The sequence below is a fragment of the Squalius cephalus genome, assembly GCF_949319135.1.
Source record: "Squalius cephalus genome assembly, chromosome: 12".
NCBI lineage: Eukaryota > Metazoa > Chordata > Actinopteri > Cypriniformes > Leuciscidae > Squalius > Squalius cephalus.
In genome coordinates this window covers 27406234-27433221 of record NC_137133.1, presented here as the reverse complement: position 1 = coordinate 27433221, position 26988 = coordinate 27406234, and the positions used below count along the sequence as shown (strand labels likewise).

The following is a 26988-nucleotide window of genomic DNA, read 5'->3' as shown; positions in this document are numbered from 1 at the left end:
GGTTTGGAAGCACGCGCTGCGGTTCCTTCCGCCTCGATGGAGGCACCAATATTGCAACTATCCAGTTCTGAGGAGCTGGATGTTGTCAGTATTGATACTGAAACTGAGGATTCGCCACCTCAGTCTCATGCTTTTGAAGAGCTCTTAGAGGTAGTGACTAGAGCAGTCGAAAGACTAAGCATTGAGTGGCATTGAGCTGATAAGCAGGACGTTCATTCGAAAAGCAAGCTCGACGAACGCTTCCTACCGTCTAGATCACAGCCTCAACGCCGGAGCCTACCAGTTTCGTATAGAGTGTTTAGTTCTCAAACATCAAACTACTCATCTATATAGAACTATAGAGAGCACGGTTATGGGGAGATGGGGAGACGCTTGCGAGCTATCTCTCTCCAGTGACGGTATGTTCCCTAAAGGTTCCGGTACTGCCCACCAAGCCTGTTAGAGTTACGTCATCTCTGGTGGGCAAAGCTTATTCTGCCGCTGGCCAGGCTGCAGAATGTTTACATACAATGTCTTTGCTGCAGGCTTACCAGGCAGAATTGCTGGGAGATTTAGATGAGGGCTGGGGTATTGGACCTGAGGTAGTGTGCGAACTACGTAGAGCCACAGACCTGTCTCTCAGGGCCACCAAGGAGATGGCAAAATCCACCGGCCTTTCTATGGCAGCCCTGGTGGCCACTGAGAGGCATCTGTGGCTCAACCTCAATATCAAAAGAAAAGGAGAAGAATTTTCTTATGGATGCCCCTATTTCTACCATTGCCCTCTTCGGCAACACCGTTAATTCTGCCGTTGAGAAATGTCAAGAGGTATCTAAACAAGCAGTCGCCTTTAAAAAACTCCTTCCCCGTCGCTCTCATCCCGAGGCTGTTGAGCGGGAACAGCCTCAAACCTCAAAAATTAGCTCTTTGCACTGCACCACTCAGAAGCAGAGCATTTCTTCCCGTGCTCCCCCACAAAAATCAGGGAGACACAGAGGGCGCTCTCAACCACAGCCTTCAAGGGGTAAAACGGATCTGAGGACCGTTATTATTGCCAAGAAGGCTGCAGGGAAAAGGTCCTGACGCCCGAGGGCTCAGGCCAGTGAGGGTAGTCCCCCCCGAAGCAGAGCGGTCAACACCTCTTTTTACGGTGCCCTTCTCCCTTCGGTGCCCTCAGGGGACCATTCTGCCAACCCTGCCACCTCCGGTGCTTCAGGGCGCAGCGGTCTCCGGCGAGCACATATCTCAAGAACCACCCGGAAACGTAGTGGCCTTGGGATGCCCGTCCCCCCTGAGGAGGGTTCCAGAGCAGTCCGTTCAGTCATTCCCTGCTGGTCTACCGTTACAGGGCGACGGACCGACTACTCAACAACAACAAAATCCAGAAACCAGTCTCGAGAGACTGGTACCTCTAGTAGAATCTTTGACAGCGTGGAAGCTACTGCCAAATGTTTCTTGTTGGGTCCTGCAGACCGTAGAAAAAGGGTATCAAATACAGTTTTTTATCTCGCCCACCTCGGTTTATGGGGGTCCTACCCACAGTGGTGGTGTCACGATACACACACACCAAGGGTAGATCCAAAAGCAGTATTTAATAGGGTAATCCGTACTCACAATCCAGTCCAGGCAAGGGTCAAAATCCAAACAAGTCAATCCGAAAAACAAGAAACAAACAAGAAACAGGCCAAAACAGACTTCCAGAAGTGTAGTGACATTAAACAAGGACTCCATGACAAAGACTGAACAGACAGGGTATATATACACACAGATACTAACAAGGTGACGGGAAACAGCTGTGTGCAATGATCAATGAGTGACAGAACAGGATGATGGGAAATGTAGTTATGAGTGAATGACACCGTGGGGGAAAAGGACCTCTAGTGGTTACCCAGGGAACAAACCAGACACTGTGACAGGTGGACCCCGAGCAGGTTCTGGTTATGGAACAAGAAGTAAACACTCTGTTAGAGAAAGGGGCCATATAATATGTACCTCCCTCCAACAGGGAAACCGGGTTTTACAGCTGGTACTTCATAGTTCCAAAAAAGGATGGGGGATTGCGTCCCATTCTAGATCTTCGAGTTCTAAACAAGTCCGTCATGCAACTCAAGTTCAAAATGTTATCATTGAGACAGATCGGGACACAGATCAGGTCCGAGGACTGGTTTGTCACGATAGATCTCAAGGACGCATATTTCCATCCGTCCATGTCACAGGAAGTTCCTGAGGTTTGCTTTCGGGGGCAAAGCTTACCAATATCGAGTTCTTCCATTCGGCCTAGCTTTATCACCCCGCACTTTCACCAAATGCGTGGATGCAGCTCTGGCGCCCCCTGCGCCTTCAGGGTATTCGCATTATTAACTACATCGACGATTGGTTGATTCTAGCTCAGTCGCATCAGTTGGCGGTTCGGCATCGAGATGCCCTTTCGAGCTGATAGAGGATGTTCCTATCAAATTCCTGACTTTAAAGGCTCTTTTCCTCCTCGTCATTTCTTCTCTCAAGAGAATAGGGGATCTACAAGCATTGTCGGTTGCTCCCTCGTGCTTGGAGTTTGCACCTGGAATGGTTAAAGCATTCCTTCATCCTAAACCAGGCTATATCCTTAAGGTCCCCACTAATGTGGTTAGACCTATTATTCTGCAGGCCTTCTGTCCTCCTCCCTTCCAGAATCCGGACCAGGAAAGAAATAATTTGCTTTGCCCAGTACGGGCATTAGATGCTTATGTCCACACAGCTGCCCTGTGGCATAAAACTGATCAACTGTTTGTGTGTTTTGGGTCCCCAAATAAGGGGTCCCCCGCATCTAAGCAAAGAATGAGCAAGTGGGTGGTTGAGGCTATTTCACTTGCTTATGAGTCGGCCGGACAGCCTTCCCCTATGGCTGTCCGGTCTCACTCTACAAGGAGATTGGCGGCCTCCAAGGCCCCTATATCAGGAGTTTACCTTCAAGACGTCTGTGATACGGCAGGCTGGTCCTCACCGCACACTTTCATCAGATTTTACTCTCTGGACTTGGACTCTACACCAGGGTCTCAGGTGCTGTCATCCTAGTTCTGCTCGCTCGATTTCACACTGGACAGACATTTGTAGCTATGGTGGCGTTGGTATAGACGTTCCCCATAGTGTCAATCTCAATGCAACGCGAGTTCCCTTGAAAGGGAACGCCTAGGTTACGACTGTAACCTCGGTTCCCTGAAGAGGGAACGAGCGTTGGGTCACCTTGCCATATCTCCTTCATGCCTGTCAGCGACTACTTCAGACTGTACGAAGCTGACGCTCTCTGTTTATGAGCTGGCTTTATAGCTTCCTGGTTCGTGACATCACCCGCATCTGATGTTCCGCCACACCATTGGACTGATTTTACATGTGCTTCAAGACATCATCACGCAAAGCGTTCCCCATAGCGTCAATCTCGACGCAACGCTCGTTCCCTCTTCAGGGAACCGAGGTTACAGTCGTAACCTAGGCGTTACTATTGGTTAATTAGTCTACTTCCTTGACAATCTCTGTTGTAATAAGCACCAATCCACAGCAGATTTTAATTTGAATATGGCCACACATATTCATATTCAATAGACACATTGCATATGTCTGCTATGTGCCTTTCATGTATGTCTTTACACGTTTAGAAGATGATCATTGCTGGATTAGCCTCTGGTTTGACTTCAATGTAGGTTTCAGCATGTGGTCTTAATACACTTGTAAGGATGTAAATTGTGGTGCTGCCGGTTCGTTTATACTGTGGCTGTGATGCACCTAATGACTTCTTTTCAAAACACTCCCCCTCATAAACTGAGAGCTAAAGTTGACTTCTGTACAAGCATTGTTCTTATTCTTAAAGGTACAAGCTATAACTATGGTAAAAGCTGAGGATTAAAACAGAAAAGAGACTCATGTTAAAAATTAATGAAGTTAATGAAGTGTTCATATAAGCAGATATTCTCATTTAGCTTTGTCACCTTAGAGTGTTGCGACTTTAAAATAGAATGCTACATTGCCTTTCAACATTATAAATAGAACAGGAATTGAAAATTAAAGGGAAAATATGAATGATTTTACCTGGTTTCTTCAATGGAATTAAACCTGCATGTTTCCTCATTTTGAATGAGCATGCAAAACAGATACATTTCCATGGATGCTTATTTAACAAGCAAATACTTATGAAGAAAACAAGACACTAATTTGCAAGTGTGTTCCCTAACAATAAATCTTTTAAAACCTCAACTTTTATTACATTTTTAACTAAATGTATATAGTTATGTTGAAAGTATACACATTAATAGTGGTACATGTTTATTATTATGCTTTTAATTCACTTATAATAATTTTTAATTGCCTTTCATAACATTACACAACAGTCCAGATTCATGTTCTCCACAACAGCCAAATGATGAGGCTCAATGATTTCACCTCAGGCTAAATAAACATGGTCACTGTGTGTTACCACATATTACCATAGTCATGTGTGGGTTAGATGAGCTGGATGCGATAGTGGTCAGAATAACGGGGAAACATAACCATATCACCGGGGTTTCAAACAACAAATAAAAGAAAATACACAATATTTTTATATTAGTGTTAACATATGATAATATAAAATTTTCCCTTAAGCTGAGTGCAAAGATAATTTTTCAGATTGGAATTTATCAAAATTCAGGGTTTTACTTTTACTTACAGTGTGCCGAAGTGGGCACTTTTTAGTATATTTCCAATAAACAAAAAAGTTCATTTGAATTGTATCTATATGTTCCACACAATTTGAAAGCCTGAAATGGAACAATTGTATACACCTCCCACCTGGTATTCAACATTCAGAAACAGCAGAACTTCTTTCTAAACATCTTATTTCTAAAAGTACTGCAGGTTTAAACATGAAAATTATTTATCTAAATCAGCCACAAATGACAATCTAACCAAACATTGTAGGACAAGGCAGGCATGCAGTTCTGAGCTACATTTGTTAGCCAAATCTCAATGGAAAGTCTATGACTATGGTGTGCTAACTTATCCAGGTGGCCTATGGACTTGGAGATTGTAAAATGCAAATGTGAGAGAGAGCTTTGTAAATTAGTTTTCACCACACCCACTGCATTTGTCAACTTTCCCTAATTCTCATTCAGCACCCCATTTCACTCAAGAAACTGGTTCTTCACAGGGAACATGTTATTAAGACAGATAGCATTGCTTAAAACTTGCTGATCCTCTCTTTTAAAATGCAGACTGTAAGGTCAGTATTTATTTATTTTTGGTTTGTATGTCCATATATTATTTTGTCTATTATAAAGGTACAGCAGCTAAATACAATTATTAAAGGTATGGTGTAAAAAAATCTATCTTACAATATACATACTCTCATCTTACTATATAAACTATAATTTCAATGTTCATAGAATAATCAGTTCACCAAATAATTTTAATCCTTGTGTGTTTTTTTATCTTCATTGTTCAGCTTCTGTGACAATTATTGAAAGGAAATGTCACTTGTGAATGTATTTGGCTGGTGTTCTGAAAGGCAGCAATTAACTTTGTTGAAGTTTTTTTGCAGTTTTGTTGTTTTGATGATGAGAATAGTTTTGATAGTTAGAATTTGAATAATAGATATTTGTGCAAACAATTTCACTAAAGTGCAGGGAAAGTTTTCACTTTTAAGTTTCTTTTAGAGGTAGGCATACATTTTGACTGTCTTTTAAATAATTCAATGCAATCTCCCTAAAAGGATCAAGACACTGTCTGGTGCAGGAATGCTGCTTTTTGCTGCACTGTTCATTTTTAGCCAGGTAAATTCATAAAGGAAATATACAAGATAACAGATTTTATCCTAAGTAAAACAAATAGTAATCGCCTGAATGCCACATACTGTATAACCACCCTCGAAATTCATATTTCCACTAAACAGACTAATTATCATGGCATTAAATTAATTTAAACATCATAGACATCCTCTACAACCTGCTAATTTATTTAAATATATTGTCTATGCTATATAATATTTTCTAACACATAAGAATCCCGTTCTTGTCATCACGCATCATGATCATTTGTTTACTAAAAAAACAAAGCAGAAGCAGAACAAAATTACTGACTATTTTCTTCTTCTGTTACCCAACAGACTTCACATGTGGGTAAGTTTTAATTTCACCAGACACAGTCCTTTCCACATTAATAATAATTAAAAAAGTTGTTTTTTAAAACTATAAAGTTATATCAAACACAAATAAAATATGTATAATTTTGCATTTTATGTTTTCAGGGTCCATAGATGTGACCCATTGGGCAGAGGTCATGATTGAGGGGAATAAAACCTTAAATGTTGCAGACAGTCTGCCTGGACTTATAGGAACCCTTCTAGATACAACAGGGGTAACTATCACAAATGCTGAAATTGCAGCAGGTAAGAGAATGTAACAGGTTTTTTTTTCTTTTTCTGATGTTGATTGTATTCAGTTTTAATAAAGTCTATGTGAAATGTTCAGTATCATTAAGCCAGCCTGCCAGATTACATTTCAAAACAGAATAAATACGTTGTAAAGTCATTATGTGATAATGTGTTGTAGAGTGTGAGATAATTGGCCAAAATACAACATGCTGGTGTGGACCAGACTATGTTTGGAGCAATTTTGTGTGTGACTCTGTAAATAAATGCTGCAACGTGGATAAATGTGAGGCAAATATATCATACGTCACGCCTCTGTGTCTGCCCAAAGTGAATGGTAAGTTGTCATTTAAGTTAAAGTCAGTTAGACCATTCATAATTTGGAATGGTCGAAATTATTTGGAGTGCACCTCCAAACAACATTTATGATTGTTTCACTGCTGTGATCCTTATAGTTTCACTCATTGGCATGCTCACTGGTAGCTCCTTAACAGTCAAACCCATGGTACGTATGCATCTCCTCATTTAATAATTGATTACTTTTTCTGAAAAGCATATGTAAGCAGCTGCAGAAATGAATAGTATTATATTAAATATGTAAGGGATAACGAACAGTCAGACAGTCCTTAAAGAGCCCCACAGGGCGATCAGGACGCCAACGTATTTGGATTTATTTTGCGGTAATGTCCGATCCACTGACTGTAGGTTATCCTGCTTATTGAAATTAGTGAAATTGTTTTAGGCTATAATTCTACCGCTATGAGAAAAATAAAACGTAACGAGTACAACAACATGAATATTGTGTCAATATTATTAGTGATGGGCGCTTTCAAACACTAATTGAAGCTTCAAAACGTTTGCAAATATTTTCTTTAGTTCGGAGCTTGTATCGAACTCACCAAGTCACGTGATTTCAGCAAATGAGGCTTCACTATATCATACTGTTCAAACGTTGGTTTCAAAACATTTCCAAATTCGGTTGATTCGCCACTAGATATGGGTTTTATGCTGCCTTCACGTGCTATCAGAGTTATCGTAAATATGAGTTTACTAAATAAAACTTGGACATGAACAACCTCTCAAATCCTATTTACCACTGGGAAGCTCGGGATCATTTTGATACCCAAGTTCCTTAGTTGGGTGTGCCATAAACTTTAAACATGGTGGAGGGGACAATTTTCGTTAGGACATGAAAGCAGCATTAATCATATAGCCTGTATACGTAGGTTCCACATTCGACCGCTCCAGACACGTTGACACGTCCGCCATCTTGGAACGCTCAACATTTCAGATCCTGTAATTACTCGCAGTAAAAAATCAATGCGTTTTCACAGATGCCACAACATTACGCAGACTCTGCTTGTAAAAAACGCAGAAATTTAAATTCCTGAAGAAATGGGATAACCTTTCACAGATGATAATGTGTTAGTTTGTGTTTTATTTCTATTAACCCAAATTTTACAGGGTTTTTAAACTATGGTAACCAATATTTTTAGCAAATGCAGAATTATCTAACATTAATTATCAATTAAATCCTATGAAAATCATCTGCTGAATAAATACAGTTAAACTAAGTCAACTAGATTTTGAACGGTCACGAACTGGCTTTGACCATTGCAATATGGCGGACTGCTTACATATAGCGGCCCAAAGAAACAGACACTAATGGTTTTAACTGTTCTTGTAGGTTAATTTTTAACTAACTTTATGAATTTTAACGATTTAACTTATGCATGAACAATACAAAAAAGATCATCATATTTAATTGCTTCTAATTTAACTATTTTAACCCTGTCCAATTACACACAAAACAAGCATTGCACAAAAAAAAAAAAAAAAAATTCCAGAAACGTCATTTTTAATGGTATTTAGGTGAGTTTACGCCATGTCGAAATTACGGTAACAATTCTGAATTGTAAAAAGCCTTCATGTGCTTGTATAACTTGCAACTACAAAGTGTAACCTCGTAATTTTCTGAGAGCTACGACTTGTATCACTTAGCCATTGTAACACCTGACCACTGCAGATAGTAGGCTTGTTAGGCAGAAACAAAGCTGCTGCACTCCGTATGTTTTTTAGTCGTCTCTGGGCAAGTTCATATGCAAATTGCGCACGCTTATTTTGTCCATTAGATCAAAAAATTAGGAAGAAATCCATACATTTACCCGCCCATAGACCATCCCCTCGAAGAAATCAGGACAGAAGTGTTTGAAAGTGGATAAATGAGACTGATTAAAACACCAGGTGTAAACGGGAATGTCTCCTTTGTCTACTTGTGATCCGATCGACCAAAACGCATATAGCCTACCAGGTGTAAACAGGGCCTCAGTTCCAGTAATGCTCACAAATCTATTTTTTATAACAGTAGGCTAAGCTCTTTTCATGTAGGCTAGTCGCGATTTTATATTGTGTCATGTTTATCAAAATAAAACGGAGAAAAAACAACATAGGCTATAGACCTCACTTCATTGGTAGTATAGTATATGATAAACTTTATTCTTGTATTAAACAGTACAAAGTATTGAATGAAAATGTCTCTGAAACATCCGTGTATTTGGCAAATATTGCATTTATTTCACTTCAGCTGTGCAAACATCGTCACTAGCCTACGAGAAGCAGAAAGTGTCCGACTTTTTTCAGCTCCTCCCCGCCTGCACGCGGCAGCTCCCGCCGATCAAATCGGTGCATGACATCAAAGTATCACGAGAGCGAATCGAAAGCTGCTTTATTTACATGGCATAAATGTAGCATTTTTATTTGTAACATTTCATAGACATTCATGAAAACATTTGCAGTTGGTTTGTGAAAGATGCCATTATACATGTTTGGCCTGAGTTTTCGTTGCATTTACACAGTTTTGAACATCAGGTACATGTGCCAGCATGTGTTGTTTCGAGTTATTCATTTTGCGAGGCAATTAGTACATTAGGGGCTGTTTACTAGCCTTACAAGCCGCCAGACCCACATCAAGAGGTGTGTTCGACATCGGCTGGGGCTGGATGTAACCGATCGGCGAGAGTAGCCGTGTGCAGGCGGGGAGGAGCTGAAAACGGAGACTTGAAGTCTGACACTTTCTGGTCACTCACGTGGTGTTTGCATACTTTACCACAGCTGAAGTGAAATAAATGCAATATTTGCCAAATAATACACAGATGTTTCAGAGACATTTTCATTCAATACTTTATGTACTGCTTCACACAGTGTCTATTTGAACAAGAATAAAGTTCAACATAAGCTACTATCAATGAAGTGGAGTCTACGTTTTTTAATCAGTTTTAATTTGATAAACATGACACAATATAACACTGCAACTACATGAAAAGAGTGTTTACTGTTATAAAAAAAAAATTGATTTGTGAGCTTTAGAGGAACTAAAGGTGTTCGAATAAACACGAAACACACGTGATCATTGTCATGCAGTGAATCCGGCCAATCGTGGAACAGCTGTGTCGTCATCAGCCCTAGTGCAGTCGCTCTTGAGAAGCTGCGCTGGCTGAGTTCTCCGGCTACTCTCGAATCACTCTTGCTGGCATACGTCACAGTCACGTGGCGTCAGCGCCAGATCAAGTCGGACTAAATTTCTAACCGGCATGCACTGCTTCAAGTCAGCCACCGATCGGTCTGCGCAGAGCTGCATGAAGTCGAACAAGCCTTAAAGTCCCACTCCGATCATATTTCGAGCTATTTTTAAACATTCTCAGTGGTCTTTAAATGATGATTATGCCGTTTTTAGCCAAAATCACAAAACCTGTGCCGTTTTCTGGGACTTTGCTTCAGCAGAGCGGCAGTAGCTCATTAGCAATTCGCCTCTGCGTTGTGGGCGGAGCCGTTGGCACGGAGACGACCCTCCCCCTCCTCTCCTCTGTACGTTCACACCGGCGCCGACTTGAGCTTCCGAGAAAACGGAGGAGAAGCTGATCATCGCCGTTGCTGGGTTTCCTATCATTATCGGATTAATTGCAGTTTAACCATCACAGAGTGAAAGTTTATCATTTGCATGTGTTTTTAAGTCCTGCCAGTTTAACAGGGCGCGCTTGACAGGGCATATAAGAACGAGGAGAGAGAGAGAGAGAGAGAGAGAGAGAGAGAGAGAGAGAGAGAGAGAGAGAGAGAGAGAGAGCGAGCCCCGGCCGCGCGCGCGCGCACTCACTTCTCACTATTAATAATAATAAATAATAATGTGACCAAAACGGTTATACAAATGCTGTCATTATAAAAGGTTTCTAGTGTCAATGTATTGCTTGTTTATTCTGTTTACTTTTCATGGTGTGGCACTTCTCTTCTCCCATGATCGAACATAGAATGCTGCTACGTCAGAGCGGCCAAAGCGTCAACAAGCTTCCTCGTACTTTTTGACAAGCGTCCTTGACAGGGCGGCCAGAGCTTCTTTGCCGCTCAAGTCGGCGGCGGTGTGAACGTACAGTTAGTATTGCAACCCGCTACCGCACATGGGTGTTGATCCGCCATCGTCTTCTCTACTCCTCAGAACCTGAGCGGGCGGGGGCGGAGGGGAGTATGAGCTTGTGGCCCCACCCAGTGGAGTTACTACGTCACAACTCCAGTCTATTTTAACTGGCATTTTAGCGCCTGCTACTGATTCACAGCCATTTGAATGCAGAAATACAACATTGAGCTTATTTTTCTCAAGATATGTCCTCTAACATCAGAAAAATGCCACAAGAACATGTTAACACCTAGAAAAGCATGATTTTCATCGGAGTGGGTCTTTAAAGGGTTAGTTCACCCAAAAATGAAAATTCGGTCAGTAATTACTCACCCTCATGTTGTTCCAACCGCGTAAGACCTTCGTTCATCTTCGGAACACAAATTAAGATATTTTTGATGAAATCTGAGAGTTGTCTAACTCCTCCATAGGCTGCTAGGTGACCGAAACTTGCTGGCCCAGAAAAGTTATTAAAGAGATCGTTAATATAGTCCAAGTGACTCCAGTGGCTCAATCTTAAGTATATCAAGCGACGAGAATACTTTTTGTGCGCAAAAACAAACAAAAATAACGACTTTATTCCACTATTCATTTCCTTCTCTCTGGGCCTCTAGTTGGTTCACGTAGTGTTTTTGCGTAGCGCGTCTGTGTTACACGTCACCACGTAGGCTCACAATTGGCCGAAGCTGGTCATGTGTGTGATGCGTCTGACGTGCAACACAGACGCGCTGCGCAAAAACACTACGAGGCCCAGAGAGAAGGAAATGAATATTGGAATAAAGTCGTTATTTTTGTTTGTTTTTGCGCACAAAAAGTATTCTCGTCGCTTGATATACTTAAGATTAAGCCACTGTAGTCACTTGGACTATATTAACGATCTCTTTAATAACTTTTCTGGGCCAGCAAGTTTCGGTCATCTAGCAGCCTATGGAGGAGTGATCCAGCACTCAGATTTAATCAAAAATATCTTAATTTGTGTTCCGAAGATGAACGAAGGTCTTACACGGTTGGAACAACATGAGGGTGAGTAATTACTGACAGAATTTTCATTTTTGGGTGAACTAACCCTTTAAGATGTTGGGTCTGGGAACACACCATTGGCAGGGCTCAATCCGAGGGGCGAGATAAACGGTTGTCTATCAAATTCCATCTGCACGCTATAGGATAGCACAACAACCAACCAGAGCGGTTTACCAACAGCAGAGATAGTTGATAGATTTAACTTTTGCCGTATCCGTTCGGCAAAACTCCAAATAAATCTTCCTTTTTTAAGAATGACTTCAGTGCCGTTCTTTGTTCTTTTCTCAAAGAAAAACTTAACTCCAAGTCTTCCAGAGTCACAGCCAAAGCCGATTCGAAAGACCCATCTTCTTTGTTTCAAGTAGCAGGGAATTCATGCGGAACCGTTGCAACTCTGCCGTCATTATGTTAAGCCCGCCCACCAACTCGATGTGATTGGCATGACTAGAGTTTGGTTTTTCCAGCTCGCAAACCAACGGAGAGTTAAGATGACCTTGGCTGCAAATTACATTTGCTGCCGCTAAAGTGCGTCTAGATTTCTAGGCTAGCTGTTTACACGACACTATTTTCAATTAAAAACGGAAAATATTTAAGCGCTTTTAATTCAGAGTTTGTAACGCTTCATTTCTCCAGTCACCAAATATTATAACCTATTAACTGACGTTTTCTGATGGCATTTACAATACAGTCGATTACCGAGACACAGGGAAGCACCAGACAGAATTTGAATGAAACAGAGTAGGAGTAGTGGGGGTTTCAGTGATGAGCTGACTGATATAGAGCGTTGGCACGGACGAGTATTTGGAAGTATCTACCGCTGGATGGCGCCATGAACTTGACAGAATCAAATATTCCAGAGAGCCATGTACTAAAGCAATATATCTCTTGTCTTTACTGAAAAGATTTTGAAACCCGAATGCAGAGTAGCTATTTATTCAATTATGACAAATCTCTTACTCATCATTCTAACCCATTTACTTTTCAGCTGCTGAATGCGTTTAATGTGCTAAATGCCTTCAACTCGTTGACCATGCAAGGCAGCCTGTGAGATATTTTTCTCATAATTTTTATTTTATTTTACATTTTTATTTTATTATTTGAAAGTAAATCAATTAATAATAACCACTTGAAATACTCTATTTTCATTTCTTCATTTGATAACAACTAGCTTGCAATAGTTTTTGTAACCAAGAAACTAATGTTTCCACTCTTTTGTCACAGTCTCACAGGGTCATTTACATACGCTCACAATTTCACAGTGTCTCTCAGTTCTGTGTTTGCCACCTCCAAAGTTCAAAGCATAATTGCTACAATATTGACGGATCCAACCATTTACAGTCTCAATGTTAAGTCTCTAGGTAAAACACTGCAACCACACCAATATTTTCTTCACTTGTTCTATCTATGCATTCCTACCAATCTTTTCACCATCACAGTATTTGATTATAATTTACAGGAATGGTATTCATAGAGGCACCTACAGGAAAAGTGTGTTATAACTCAAGACAACAGCTGAACTGTACCAGTATAGAGGCTATGAGCAAGTGTGTGTGGCAGATGTCAAGAGGTGAAGAAGTGCCATTGATTCTGGGACCAGGGAGTGAAATAATGCTGTCAGATACTTGTACAGAAACATCAACAGTCGCACTTCTGAAGACAAGTGGATTCTGGTCAGGTGTGTTGTTCAATGCAATCATGAGTGAAACAGGGACAACAATTTACATTATTGTGACTTTTGTCATTTTTTGATATTCCAGGAACATACAGCTGCCTTTTTGTCAGCGGGAACATAGCTCACATGGCCATGGCACCTATTCAAATTGCACTGCTGCCAGAAAACATTAATGTGACAAGCAATCCACAAACTACAGATTGCTCTGAAGCATCATCCACCACAGTAACCATCTCATGTTCCATCGACAACAGTACTGAAACCTACATATCCCGGATAAAACTCGGAAGTATAGAAAATAGTGCACCAATTAAAGAAGGTAAAGCTGTAAATAAATTATCAATTTGTAATATATTATATATAAATCTTCTGTTTGATGGCACATGAAGCTGACTTTTATCTTTCATAGAGAAAATAATCAACTGAAGCTTCAAATCACATAAACTTTATACTTATTCTATAAAATATATTTGACAGATTTTAAAATCAAGCAATTATGCACAAATGTAAACATGTTCCAGGTCAAGATTTGTCTTAGCTCATCATTTGTGAAGTGCAAGCGACCAAAATCTGGCTTGCAGTGGCCCCAAAATGTATTTAGACGTATGTGTAATGATCTTTTATTAACAAAGTTCGGGAGGAGCACTTTCAGATAATTAACCTAATTAACAAAGGAGGAGCTCATCATCCAGTCCACTCAATTAGCATCAGGAGGTATATATATATATATATATATATATATATATATATATATATACAGCAGACGTACCAGCATCCCTCCACCAGCCCATCTCCTTACTTCTAAATTCCTATCCCAACCTGGAATGGGGAGTACTCTGGGTTCAGGCCAAATATCGAGCTCGGAGCCCTCCCCTCGGACAACACGCCAAATACCCATAACCTTTTTAGTCTATTTAATTATATGTAAGTGTGAACTTGTGAAATGCTTTTAAATGAATATCTTTTCATTAGATGACAAAATATTAAACTAAGGGATATTTACATTGATTTATCTATTATAAAACATAACAGCACAAGCATATTTTTTCTAGAAAAACATAGCCTATCAAAACGACATTGGTTTTAAATGATATAATATAAAAAATATAGCATACTTTACAAAAAAAAGTATTTGGACCACTGATCTATATGACTATATAGATCAGTGATTTGGACACTTTATGGTTGTCAAACTTGAACAATCAAATGTGATAAACTACATTTACAATCATCAAATTTAATGAAATCCATACATTTTGGAGTGTGTCCACATAGGCCTACATAATTCTACCTATGCTATCTTAAAATTTCCACTATGAATAAAATCGTCCACTAGGCCTACAATGGACAAAATAATCATCAACGCAACAACACGAATATTGTGTCAATATTATTAGTGATTGGGCGCTTTCAAAACACTACTGCTTGAAGCTTCAAAACATTCAAAAATATTTTCTTTAGTTCGGACGGAGCTTGTGTTGAACTCGCCAAGTCACATGATTTCAGCCAACGAGGATTCACTATATCATACTGTTCGACCGTTGGTTTCAAAATATTTCCAAATTCAGATGATTCGCCAATAGAGCTGGTAAGTCCCGCCCCTTCCGCTAACCCCGCTGGACCTCTGGGTTGAAAAACCGTCAATGCAAGTGAATGGGAGAAAATAATTATTTTCTGGTCCCGTTTGAATTGTGCCATGAATGTGACATATGTTGTCTGTGAATTTTTTTATATAATCTTTCGTGTGAAGAATGCTACAATTTAGCGGGTAGAAGTCTGATACGGTTAGACTGTGTGAGAGCACTTTGTGGACTACAACTCTTCGCTGCTTTCGACGCGTTTGAAATGTCACCACCATTCGCACACGGACACTAGCTCACGGATCCCGCTAAACATGACTGTGTCTTTGGTGCACTTCACCGCCTTCTTTCAGGGAGAGAACAAAATCGTTGAGGTTGGCGAAAACCACGGGTAAGTCAACTTTATGGGGTGACGTCACATAGGCGACATGTAGTCTTTCTCGTTATGTCTTTTCCACAACTGCTAGCCGAAGAATCATACAGTATACTGTCAAACTCGTAACATGAAAGATAATATAAAAAATTCACAGACAACATATGTTCACATTCATGGCAAAATTCAAACGGGACCAGAAAATAATTATTTTCTCCCATTCACTTGCATTGACGATTTTTCAACCTAGAGGTCCAGCGGGGTTTTACGGAAGGGGCGGGACTTACCAGCTCTATAGATATAGTTTTATCCTTCCTTCACGTGCTATCAGAGTTATCGTAAATACGAGATTCCTAGATAAAAATTGGACAACGCCCTCTCAAGTCGTATTTACCAATGGGAAGATCAGGGATCATTTTGATACCCAAGTTCCTGAGTTGGGCGTGCCATAAACTTGGGCGTGTCCACATACATTTGTTCACTGTTAATTTCAATTATCCATAACCTGCGAACACATGTAAAAATGTTACCCATGTTTTACAGAGCGCAGTGGTATAATCAAGTATACAGCAGACTTCCCTGTTAATTGTCTGGCAGAAGGCAAACCAAGTTCACTTGAGGCCAGTTGCACTTTTGAGAACACTTTGAATCAGCTACGAAATCACTCAATAAAAGTACCAATCATTTACCGTAAGTACTGAAAGTCATATTCTAATGCAAATGTATGCCATTCTACAAAAGACTGGTAATGTAAAAAAAAACGCTTGTATTTATTTATTTTTGTCTGTTTTGTTTGTTTTTGTAGCCAGTGACCTGTTTTGTGCACAGGAAGTAATTGAAGAGAGAATATGGCCAAAAACAAAGAATAATGAAACAGCTGTTATAGACTGTATTGCATCAGGGAGACAGGGCACAATGAAACGCAAATGCAATGGGAAAATATGGGGTGAAGAAGTCTCTCTGTGTGTTAAAGCAGTCCTGAATAATTTAGCTTTGCAAGCAAAGGTATGCAAATATATAGGCCTGACTGATTCTGAGTGACCTGACACAACTATGGCATGTGAAGTATGTCTTTAATGTGAAAATGTCTAATTTTGATGTCACTCCAGGATTTTGAAAAGGGACTTGGAGCAACACAAGAGGGCGCTCAGTTAATCTTTCAGAGTTTGAAAAACAACACATCCGAAGATGACGAGAACAGTTTTGGTGATGTCAAAACTGCAGTTACTGTTTTCCAAACTATGAAAAAGGCATCAGTAAACATGCCACTAGGCGAGAACCTTCTTGGAGTAAGCATTTAAACTATTTCACTCCCTTTTGACAGCTCACATATTAAATAATTATATTAGCCTATATAATTAATTAAAATAATACAAATTATTAGTTATTATAAAACAGTTAGTTCCAGTCCTTGATTCTGATTGGTCAATAGCTGTGTTTTATTCATGATAAAACACGGCTATGACCGCTTCACCGAACGGTTCTATGTATCACTACACAACACCCCTAGCAACCACTCTTAGCAACGTAAACTTATGTTCTCATTGATATTGCAATTTGTTCATTGAAGCTTATAGAGTAGGCCAGAGCCATAGAGAGATTTTCTCTCTATGGCTCTGGAGTAGGCTAGTTAGAGTATTGTGAGAGATCGAGTAAGCGAGTGTACCTGCATTTACAGTAGATATAGCATTTTCCTTCAGGTCAGTGCTATATTCGTAATAAAACATCCGTGTGAATGTCCGCAGCAATATATTGTCCTTTTAACAGTTGGCTAGTCATTTGTCAGTTGCGTCTTGCTTCTCCGTGTGCACAAGTTTCAGTCCTTTCAATGTAAAAGTCTTCTCTACTGACTGACTCACTCATAAAGACGGTCTTTGCAGCCATCTAATGGCGAAATAATGTAACTGCTGTTGCTGTTCACGGTCTGGGACTATTTTTTCCAGCGGAAGGAAGGCTTTTATTGGTTTTACTTCCTGAAAGTTGCATTGATACATATTTTTTGCCTTTAAAATTTGCATTGTGCGGTAACCATTTTATAAAGCAATAAGGTACTCAAGGCTAGTGAATAAGTTAGGGCTGAAGGGGTTTCAGGCACTCGATACAGCACAGCCTCTCGAGTCTTTATATTGCTTACTTAATTATCAATGAATATAAAAACTAAATATAAAAAAATTATTACTTGAATTCTTCATTAGATATATTCAATATAATATAACATTTTGAAAATTTGAGGTACTCATATTGAGAGCTAGCTACATCTTCAGGTTCTGATCATGTTAAAGTCTGAAATGTAACTCAGACTGTAACATTATCAAAATGTTTGTATACTTTGAACAACACGTTCTCACACCCACCTCGTCACATATTGATGCTTGGTCAGAACCCCTCTGCATAACTTTTTAATGCTCAGGGTACCCCTTTAGCGTAATTTTTCGACCCACAGGGTACTCCATTGCATTCAGTTGTTTGCCTTATGCGTCAGATCAAGACACATAACGTGTTCAAACTTGTCTAAATAGTGTAAATAAAAAAAATTAAACAAATGTAAATAAATTATACTGGCTGATTAAATTGAGAATCACACTCCAACATGTCATAATGGCAAAATTATAACCCAATTCATCATGACACTATCATTCCATGCCCAACGCATCTGTGTATGATGCCAAAGATTACTCATTGAAAGCAATGGAGTAACGTTACCCTGCACATCAAAAAAAATACGCTAAAGGGCTACCCTGTGTGTTAAACAGTTACGCTGAAGGGTCCTGACCAAGCATCAATGTGTGACAGGCTGGGAGTGAAAATGTGTTGCTTTGAGAAATTTTCTGTTTCAGTAGAAAATCTGTTCTCTTTGTAGGATTTCATTGAATCAGCCAGCAGCATGTTGAACGTAACCTGGAATGGGGGAGAAGAGGAAGAGAGCAGTTCACTGGCCTCACAATATCTGTCATCCGTAGAAGGCCTTGTAAAAAGCATCAGAATAAACGCCAGTGAGGGCTACAACTCCTCAAACATCCAGCTTCAGATCTGCCGAAGCGGCACCACTTGCAACAAAACCGTTTTCAACGTGGAAGTTGAGTTGAACGCAACAGCAGATATGGTGAAAACAGTAGGATTACAGAGCTTGGCCAACCGCTTGCCAAAATTGGGTTATGAGGACTCATTGTTTCCTAGCATAGTCGTATCCAGCACAGTTGAGAACAACACTCAGCCTTCGGTGAACATCAGACTGGCTTTTCCTAATGATGAGGGCAGCAGTGCCACGATGCAATGCGTGTTTTGGAACGTCTCGGAGGAGAGATGGTCAGACGAAGGTTGCAATTATGTTCAAGGTCCCGGGAACACCGCCTACTGTGAATGCAACCATCTCACCTCCTTCTCCATGCTCATGTCCAAGCATCCAGTAAGCATGCCTTTTCTAGATCAGCTCACGTACATCGGACTGGGAGTCTCCATATGCTCTCTCATCGTCTATATCATCATCGAGTGTTTGGTCTGGAGCACTGTAGTTAAATCCAGCCTCTCTCACTTCCGGCACACTTCTCTCCTCAACATCGCACTGTGTCTGCTTTTGGCCGACTGTAGCTTCTTAGCTTCCTCTTTCCCATCAATCCTAAATGATACCTTGTGCCTTGTTTTGGTGGTGATGAAGCATTACTTCTTCCTGGCGATGTTCTTTTGGATGCTGTGTCTGAGTGTCATGTTGGTCCACCAGCTCATTTTCGTCTTCAGCCACATTGGGAAAAAGATGTACATGATCCTCGGATTCACCATTGGCTATGTTTGTCCAACAGTGACTGTGGCGGTTACATACGTGTACTACGATCAAGCAACTGACATCCCGTATTACAGCTCGAAAACATGCTGGCTTACCTATCAGTCAGCCATGCAAGGATCCATCCACGCATTTCTCTTTCCAGTTGGGACCATCGTGCTGGTGAACATGGCTTCCATGGTGGTGGTCATTGCGACGGTTTTAAAGCCGTCTGGAGCTGAGACCAACAAAAAGGGGGACAAAGATGCAGCAAAAAGCATAATCAAAGTGATTATCTTTCTCACACCTATTTTTGGTGGGACTTGGATTCTGGGGCTTTTTGTGTTTTTGATGGACGACTTTACACAGTTTATTACATACGTAGTGCATTACGCGTTCACCATAGTCAACTCCCTGCAGGTATTCCCATCTCTAAAACGGAAATTATAACACTTTAAATAGTATGACATATATATTGAATCATTTATACCTTATGCCTCTGTATTATTTATACCTTCTAGGGCTTCTTCATCTTGTTGACAGGATGTTTTGCAGAAAAAAGGGTATGCATTTAATTGACATTGAAGATGTTTAGTACAGTTAGGACCACAGGACACTTACCTGTTTTTCTTTTTTTTCTACAGGTCCGAGATGAAATATTAAAAATAGTTCTGGGGGTAAGTTCTGGGGAACCCATGTAAAAAAAAAAATCAAATGCCATGCCACAGCAAAGTTAGGAGAAAAAATAAATTTTAGTGAAAAATTATAATACAAATAATAATTGCAAAATGTAATGTTAAAATAAAATAATACTATTTTAAATATGATTTAATTATTAAATATTAAATAATATTTAAATAACATTATGAAATATAACATTATAACAACCCCCCCCCCCCCCCTCCACCCCCAGAAATCTGGAAAAGAACAAGGAACAGCAACATCTGTCGCAAAATAAAGGATCCATTCAAATAAATGCACACAAGGTAAGTTTTTGATGCAGCTTAATTCCCTTGTTTGATTGACAACCAGGAATTATTATGTGAGGAAGATCTAAGTCAAATCGCTTTTATTTATATAGCTAGCTTTTTATACAGATTGTTTTAAAACAGTTTTATAGGAAAATAACAATACGTTCATCAATTCAAAGGCAGCTAAATGACTTGAAGACAAAATTTTCTTTCATAAAATTTCTGTTTCTGATTTGTATTGCAGAAGGAGCATGTAAAACATCATAGGACATTGATCCAACTCTGAACCCACAGCAGAAACAAAAAGAGGAGCGGAAGCACAACTGTTTGGTGAAGACCTAAAAGTTCTTTTTGTAAAGACTTAACATCTTTGAAACAAAGTATAGGCTGTGGTCGTCTCTTTTTACTTACTGCATAAACTTAGGAACAAACCAAGAGAATCAAAAAAATATAATAGATGTTTGTGTTTGTGTTTTTAAAAGAACAATATAAAGTGCTGCTGTATATATGTAGCGATACCCAGATTGTTGTTGTCTTTATGAACAATCATCCTATGAAAATGTCTATCTCTTTAAATGCAATGTAAAATGTGGTCACTTACCTTGGTTGTAATCTAATTAGTTTTAGCTCTGCTTCTATTTTGCCAAACATATGGAACTATGACATAATTTTCTGCTATTTAGTAATTCTGACAAAATATCTGATGAACCAATGATAATTGAACACATCTATGCACTCTTCTTGAGCTTTTTGGTTTTTCTCTTGTTAGACCGATTTACTTTTTTCATGTAAAGGGATATGGAAAAAAAGAGAGATGAGATTGTTAATAACACAAGTTTTATTATGAATAAAAGATCTTAGGCATACTATTGTAAGATGGTTCATCAATAAAATACTTTGCTTATCACAGAGTGGTTATTCAGATGTCAAATATGATGAAATAGGTTTAGTTCTGCCTGTAGATCACCGCTATAATGGCAACAGTAAGAGCTACAGTTCCTGCAGCACCACCGATCAAAACTCCCAGAATTCCTCCATCAAAGTTCTGTTTCTCACAAGTGTCTCCTGTGTACGCAATGGCCTGTCCAGAGACACACCTGCAGAAGACATATAACTGTCACCATATAAGCCACGCAAACACAAGCATTTTTTCAGTCTTAAACAACAAACTGTGGTTTTATAATTAAAAACGCTGAGGTTCACTAACCTGCATGTTGCTCTCCCCTGATGTATGACACAAGCTCCTCCATTACGGCAGGGGTTTGGCTGACATGGGTCGCTGATCGCTCGTTGCACCCGGACTTTAAGGCTCTCAAAGCTTTCTTCTGCAGCCTGGGGGTTGCTTGAGAGTTGGAGCTTGGTAGGAACTTCAGATTTTACAAGATGTGCCAAATCTGGTTGTTAAAGTAAAACACACTTTTAACAATTAACATAATTATCCCAATAGCTCTAAACACACTAATTATAGTGATGGGTGGAACAGTTCTGCATGATCAAAATTACCATCGAAATTAACAGTGATGATCAGGTCATCGTTTTTGAGGAAGTCCCGCCTACGGAGCTGATCGTGTGAGATGAAAGTGGCCCAACCAAACTCTGGACCTCTGAAACAAAAACAGTTTTCGTCCCATTCTCCAGACGTAGATGGTTTACTCCACCGCATGTCAGCATCTAAGTGAGTGATTAATGGGGGTCATTAAATCATTCATAATTCCTTGATGCTGCAATGTGAAATCAAAGATAGATAGATAGATAGATAGATAGATAGATAGATAGATAGATAGATAGATAGATAGATAGATAGATAGATAGATAGATCCTGTCTATATAGACAGACAGACGCACCAGTGGTGAAGCTTCTGCTGTTAGACATTTGAAGTCGTGTGTCTGGATTTTGATCCATAGCCGTAATAGTGACCTGCCGATTCGCTGCAGGCCATTCTAATACTGCATCATTCTCACCAGCGAAGAGGTGAAAAGTGATCCCAACAAACTCTTCAGCGGAGTTATTCCTGCCATTTGGATACACATTAATTCCATAAGCGTAACCCTCAGAGTTGTAAAAACGAACACTCTGAACTCTGTCACCCTGTGGGATAGTATTAAGGAGGCTGGTGAAGTTCTGAATCCTCCAGAAGGCATTTGGGCATGATGTCTCAGTCAGAGTAATGTCATCTATAAAGATCCCTCCTGATGTTTTGTTGGAGCCAACAATACCCTGGAAGAAGTACCGGAACTTTTCCTCAACATTTAGAGTGACGTGTGCAATCTTCCATGACTCATCCCCATCCCCTAAAGAAATCAAAGAGGTGCACAGTATTCAATATCTAATACATAATCATAGTAGGCTATCAGAAGAGATATTTTGAGTCAATTGTCAGTAGTCAAGACAAATCAGTTGTTTACACAGCAGCTTTATAGAAAAACATGATGTTAATGTTTATAATATCTAATATCTTCATGCTCTACGGTTGCTTTTAGCAGTTTAGAGCTGGGCATTAATATAGTTATATTCTGCGACTAAATAAAAAAAAATTACAGTTGAGATTTGCTATATAATATAATTATCTATCTATCTATCTATCTATCTATCTATCTATCTATCTATCTATCTATCTATATATATCTATATATCTATATATATATATATATATATATATATATATATATATATATATATATATATATATATATGTATAATGAACAAAATTATAAACTCAACACTTTTGTTTTTGTCCTCAATTTTTCAACTCAAAAAGATCTAAGACTTTTTCTATGTACACAAAAGGCCTATTTCTCAAATATTTGTTCACAAATCTGTCTAAATCTGTGTTAGTGAGCACTTCTCCTTTGCCGAGATATTCCATCCACCTCACAGGTGGCATATCAAGATGCTGATTAGACAGTATGTCTAAAATGTGCAGCAAAAAAAAAATGGAGACAAAAACGAAAGTGTTGCATTTATAATTTTGTTCAGTGTATATATATATGTGTGTGTGTGTGTGTGTGTGTGTGTGTGTGTGTGTGTGTGTGTGTGTGTGTGTGTGTGAGAGAGATAGAGAGAGTGCATATACAGTAACGTTTGGCCGTAGCTGACCTGTGATAGTGTGAACTTTTTTGACTTTGTGAACAGTGCCAGTTCCATCATCCCTTTTGACCCAAATGATGAGCTGGTCACTAGAGTTTCCAGTCATCTTGTAGAAGAACTCAAGGCACTGCTGGTTTCTCTTGGGGTAAAGAATCCGTGACTCCAACAAAGCACTGTGTCCCATAGCCTTGTTAGCGGTGTCAAACTTCATAAAATAGCCTGCATCTTATAAAAATAAAACATATGCAAAATGGCATTCAATGGCGATATATAATATATTGAATATTGTTGTCAAATAAGGAAATTCTAACTAGGTTACGAATATAGAAGAGAATTTATTAAAATTAAGAGTAACTTGTGATAGTCTTGGAAATCAGTCATGTTTTTCCACCAAATTACATTAAATTTGGGGCAGTCATGGCCTAATGGTTAGAGAGTCAGACTGGTAACCCAAAGGTTGTGGGTTTGATTCCCTTGAGCAAGGCACCTAACCCCCAATTGCTCCCTGGGCACCGCATTAGGAGCTCCCTGCTCCTAATGTGTGTATACTAACTTGGAAGGGTTAAATTACCATACTTGGCCTTCACGTCATGTCACTTTAAATGTTAAGAAAATTATTTCAAAAGGTTCGATTTTGCATAATGTAAGGTTTTCTTTTATATATATATATATATATATATATATATATATATATATATATATATATATATATATATATATATATATATATATATATATATATATATATTGTTGAGCCCTGACGACGCTTTATTCTATAAACAAAAGTGTTCAGCTGAAATTACCTCTGCAGTTTCCTGCAAGTGTGTGGTCCTTTACATCTGTAGAGCTCAAAGTCTGGACCCAGTCAGCATCATCTTCATCATACTGAATCATTCCACAAATGTTGATCTGCTCAAACGCACATTGATCCAGGAGAGTGTGGGTTGCAGCTGAAAGAAACCAATTGATATGGCAATACTGCAAGAATGTTTTTTTCAAGCACAAAATATGTCAAGCGTTGTTTGTAATGTTTGTAAGAGCCTGAGGCAGTTGTTGAATATCAGAACTTACTGCATTCATACATGCGATTCAGTCTTTCCAGATCAAGAGCACTGAAGTCTAAGCGCTGTCCTATTACGTTATTGAAGGCAGGGATGGTAGTGGTTATGGTGGGAATATCAGGGTCTTTGTTGAAAGACAGAGGCCTGTAGTGCATGATGGACTCATAATCATAGGGCGTGTTCAAATCGGTTATAATATCATCCTCATACTTATTGAAATTGTGCTCCTTTCCTGCACAAATGTGGATGACAAAAGGAAAGAGGCATTACATTTGTCCCATCCTTCCCCATTTTTGCAATGCAAATCACAAATTTGCACGAAACTAAAAGAGAGTTTCATGATGCACTTTTATAATAAAAATAGATGCAAATAACCTGGAATGATTTGATCCCACCAGATTTGAACATAGTCATCTCTGTCAGAGCGAGACTGTTCATGGTAGAAACCCAGTGCATGGAGAAGTTCATGCTCTACAATGGCCTTGGTGTCACATCTGTCCCCTATGGAGACGTTCTGCCCACTCTTTAAATCTCCCACAAATGACCAACATCTGTAACAATGACAAAAACAAAACTGCAAAAGCAGGCTTACGACGCTTTAGGGAAAAGCAGACCAGGTTGATTTTTACATACCCATCCAGCTTTGTGAAAGAAATATAGGTGCTCTCTCCTTCATAGGGCTTAAAGTCCACGCAAGACTTGAGACGATACATTTCAAATGCTTGAAGGATCACTCCTTTTGCATTAAGATCTAAACAAGTGAAGCTATATGAATATTCTCATCCTGGAATCAGTTTGTTGATTTTGCATTTTAAAATAATAAATAATCTCACCCAAACTATCTGTGAGTATGTACGGAATGGGAAACTCCCATCTTGCTTTTTCATCTAATATTGCATTTCTTCGTGGCTAAGATAAGAGTTCATTTTAGGAATTAAAATATTGAATAGAAAATATGATCAAATAAAAACAAAAGGCAGTAGAGATTTGGACAAAGGACATTTGGTTTTTAAAAGAAAGACTTACATCTCCAGCAATATCTCCTTCAAACAAATCTCTCTGGGAATCTGAAATGTTTCAATTAAATGGATAAATTCAGATCCTTTAAAAGTACTTTTTTTCTCTTGACAAACTGACAAATATATGTATAATAAGATTGTATTGCATGTAAAACACTTATGCTTGTATGGCAAACTGTTTGCTTTTCTACAAATACATTTTTACTGACCTAAATTGATTTCAAGAATGTCCTCCCGTAATTCACCTGCATCTGCATCCTTGCCTAATATTTAATAAAGCATACAAACGTGTAAGAAGCTCCATGAAGATAAAAATTCAAATTGAACATGATCTTTAAAATGTTTAAAATATTGTACCATATTGTGTTGGAATAGCTTGCACCTGCAAGATAGATTGATTATAGATTAGATTAAAACATTTTCATTGGATGTGTTTGTTTTACAATAACTAAAAATGTCAAGAGGTTTTTACATTTAAAAATGAATAATAATAAAGTTTAAAATACCTTGAACATGAGAAGTACTATGAAGAGAATGATTCTCCACACAGAGTCCATGTTAACTCCAGGAGACGACAACAGGGTTTAGCGCACTTACAAACATACCAATAAAGTCAGAGTTGGAGTAGAACTTTGATCTGAGTGGCACAGACAATTACCAGGTGAAGTAACACACGTGGATGGACCAGTTAGTTAGTGGCCTGTCATGTGTATTGTGAAGTGTCTGTTTACTGCATGCATCAGCTCTTCTATATCTATCTTTATCTCTTTCTTCTTTATCTTTTTTTATCTTTATCCTTCTTTATGATAACAATATCAGGAATTAAATCTGTCTAAATGGATATATTGATATTGTGTCGCTCATAACATCTGATGAGCAAAGAAAAATGTGATTCAGACTTATTTAGATTATTTTTTAGCAGCAATGTTGTAATTAATGGGCTAAACTAAAAACTGAAATCTTACAGTTTTTCTCGATTGTTTACACACATTTTCTGGTACTTGAGACACAATGACCACAACATGTAACTCATTCACCAACCCCCTGAGCCAATTCTGCTAAACTACAAGCACAATTCCTGCTTTACACTCAAATTGCAGTTCTAAAACACACTTTTTTCAAAACACTACACACAATTCTCTGCTTCTGGCACAATTTGCATGCAGAAAATCTCTTGTTTTCACAAGGAACACACTGCCATTCAAATATGCACACTGACTCTTCACATGGGCAAACACCCGTCACACAGTTTTACAATTAGCAATCAGAGCTTTAGCATGAAAGGGCAACAGGTCAGCTCTTCAATGGGGCAATGGATGCCAACATTGGATTTTTTTTTATTACTGTAACTGTATACAGTAAATTCTTCTGTTGTTTTGTATGTAGACCACTGTATGTCCTACTTTGTGTTGGTTGGGATGTACACTGTGTACATTGTTTTTGTGGGAAAAATAAAATATATTCGTTACCGTGTATTTGTGTGTTCTGAGTATAAAAACAATATTCTCAGATATTTTACAACACACTTATGTACGTACTGTCTGTAGTGAGTGTAACACTGAACAAAAAAAGGCCTAAATCATTATGATGAATGGAGAAGAAGTATTTTCCATTCATCATAGTGTTTTACATTGAGCACATCAGTGTT

General features: G+C 38.9%; 2 protein-coding genes across 2 annotated transcripts; one reads left to right on the top strand and one right to left on the bottom strand.

The window, feature by feature from the left end:
• Positions 1–509: 509 nt before the first annotated feature.
• adgrf3b (adhesion G protein-coupled receptor F3b) lies at positions 510–21079 on the top strand (the record flags this gene model as incomplete). The annotated part of the gene is made up of 18 exons (XM_079889222.1): positions 510–581; positions 1157–1384; positions 6092–6104; positions 6233–6373; positions 6537–6692; positions 6811–6860; positions 12805–12863; positions 13041–13177; positions 13276–13494; positions 13577–13810; positions 15988–16134; positions 16250–16449; positions 16554–16733; positions 18305–19621; positions 19723–19764; positions 19846–19878; positions 20115–20187; positions 20417–21079. The coding sequence occupies 17 exons, from the start codon at positions 510–512 to the stop codon at positions 20157–20159; spliced, it is 3273 nt and encodes a 1090-aa protein (XP_079745348.1). The 3' UTR covers positions 20160–20187; positions 20417–21079.
• Positions 20998–26775, bottom strand: mep1a.2 (meprin A, alpha (PABA peptide hydrolase), tandem duplicate 2; the record flags this gene model as incomplete). Its single annotated transcript, XM_079889221.1, has 13 exons — positions 20998–21269; positions 21380–21566; positions 21676–21843; positions 22018–22464; positions 23270–23485; positions 24064–24210; positions 24332–24553; positions 24697–24872; positions 24955–25072; positions 25155–25230; positions 25348–25388; positions 25946–25977; positions 26744–26775. 13 exons carry the CDS (start codon positions 26773–26775, stop codon positions 21119–21121), a joined length of 2013 nt encoding a protein of 670 aa, XP_079745347.1. The 3' UTR covers positions 20998–21118.
• Positions 26776–26988: the final 213 nt, after the last annotated feature.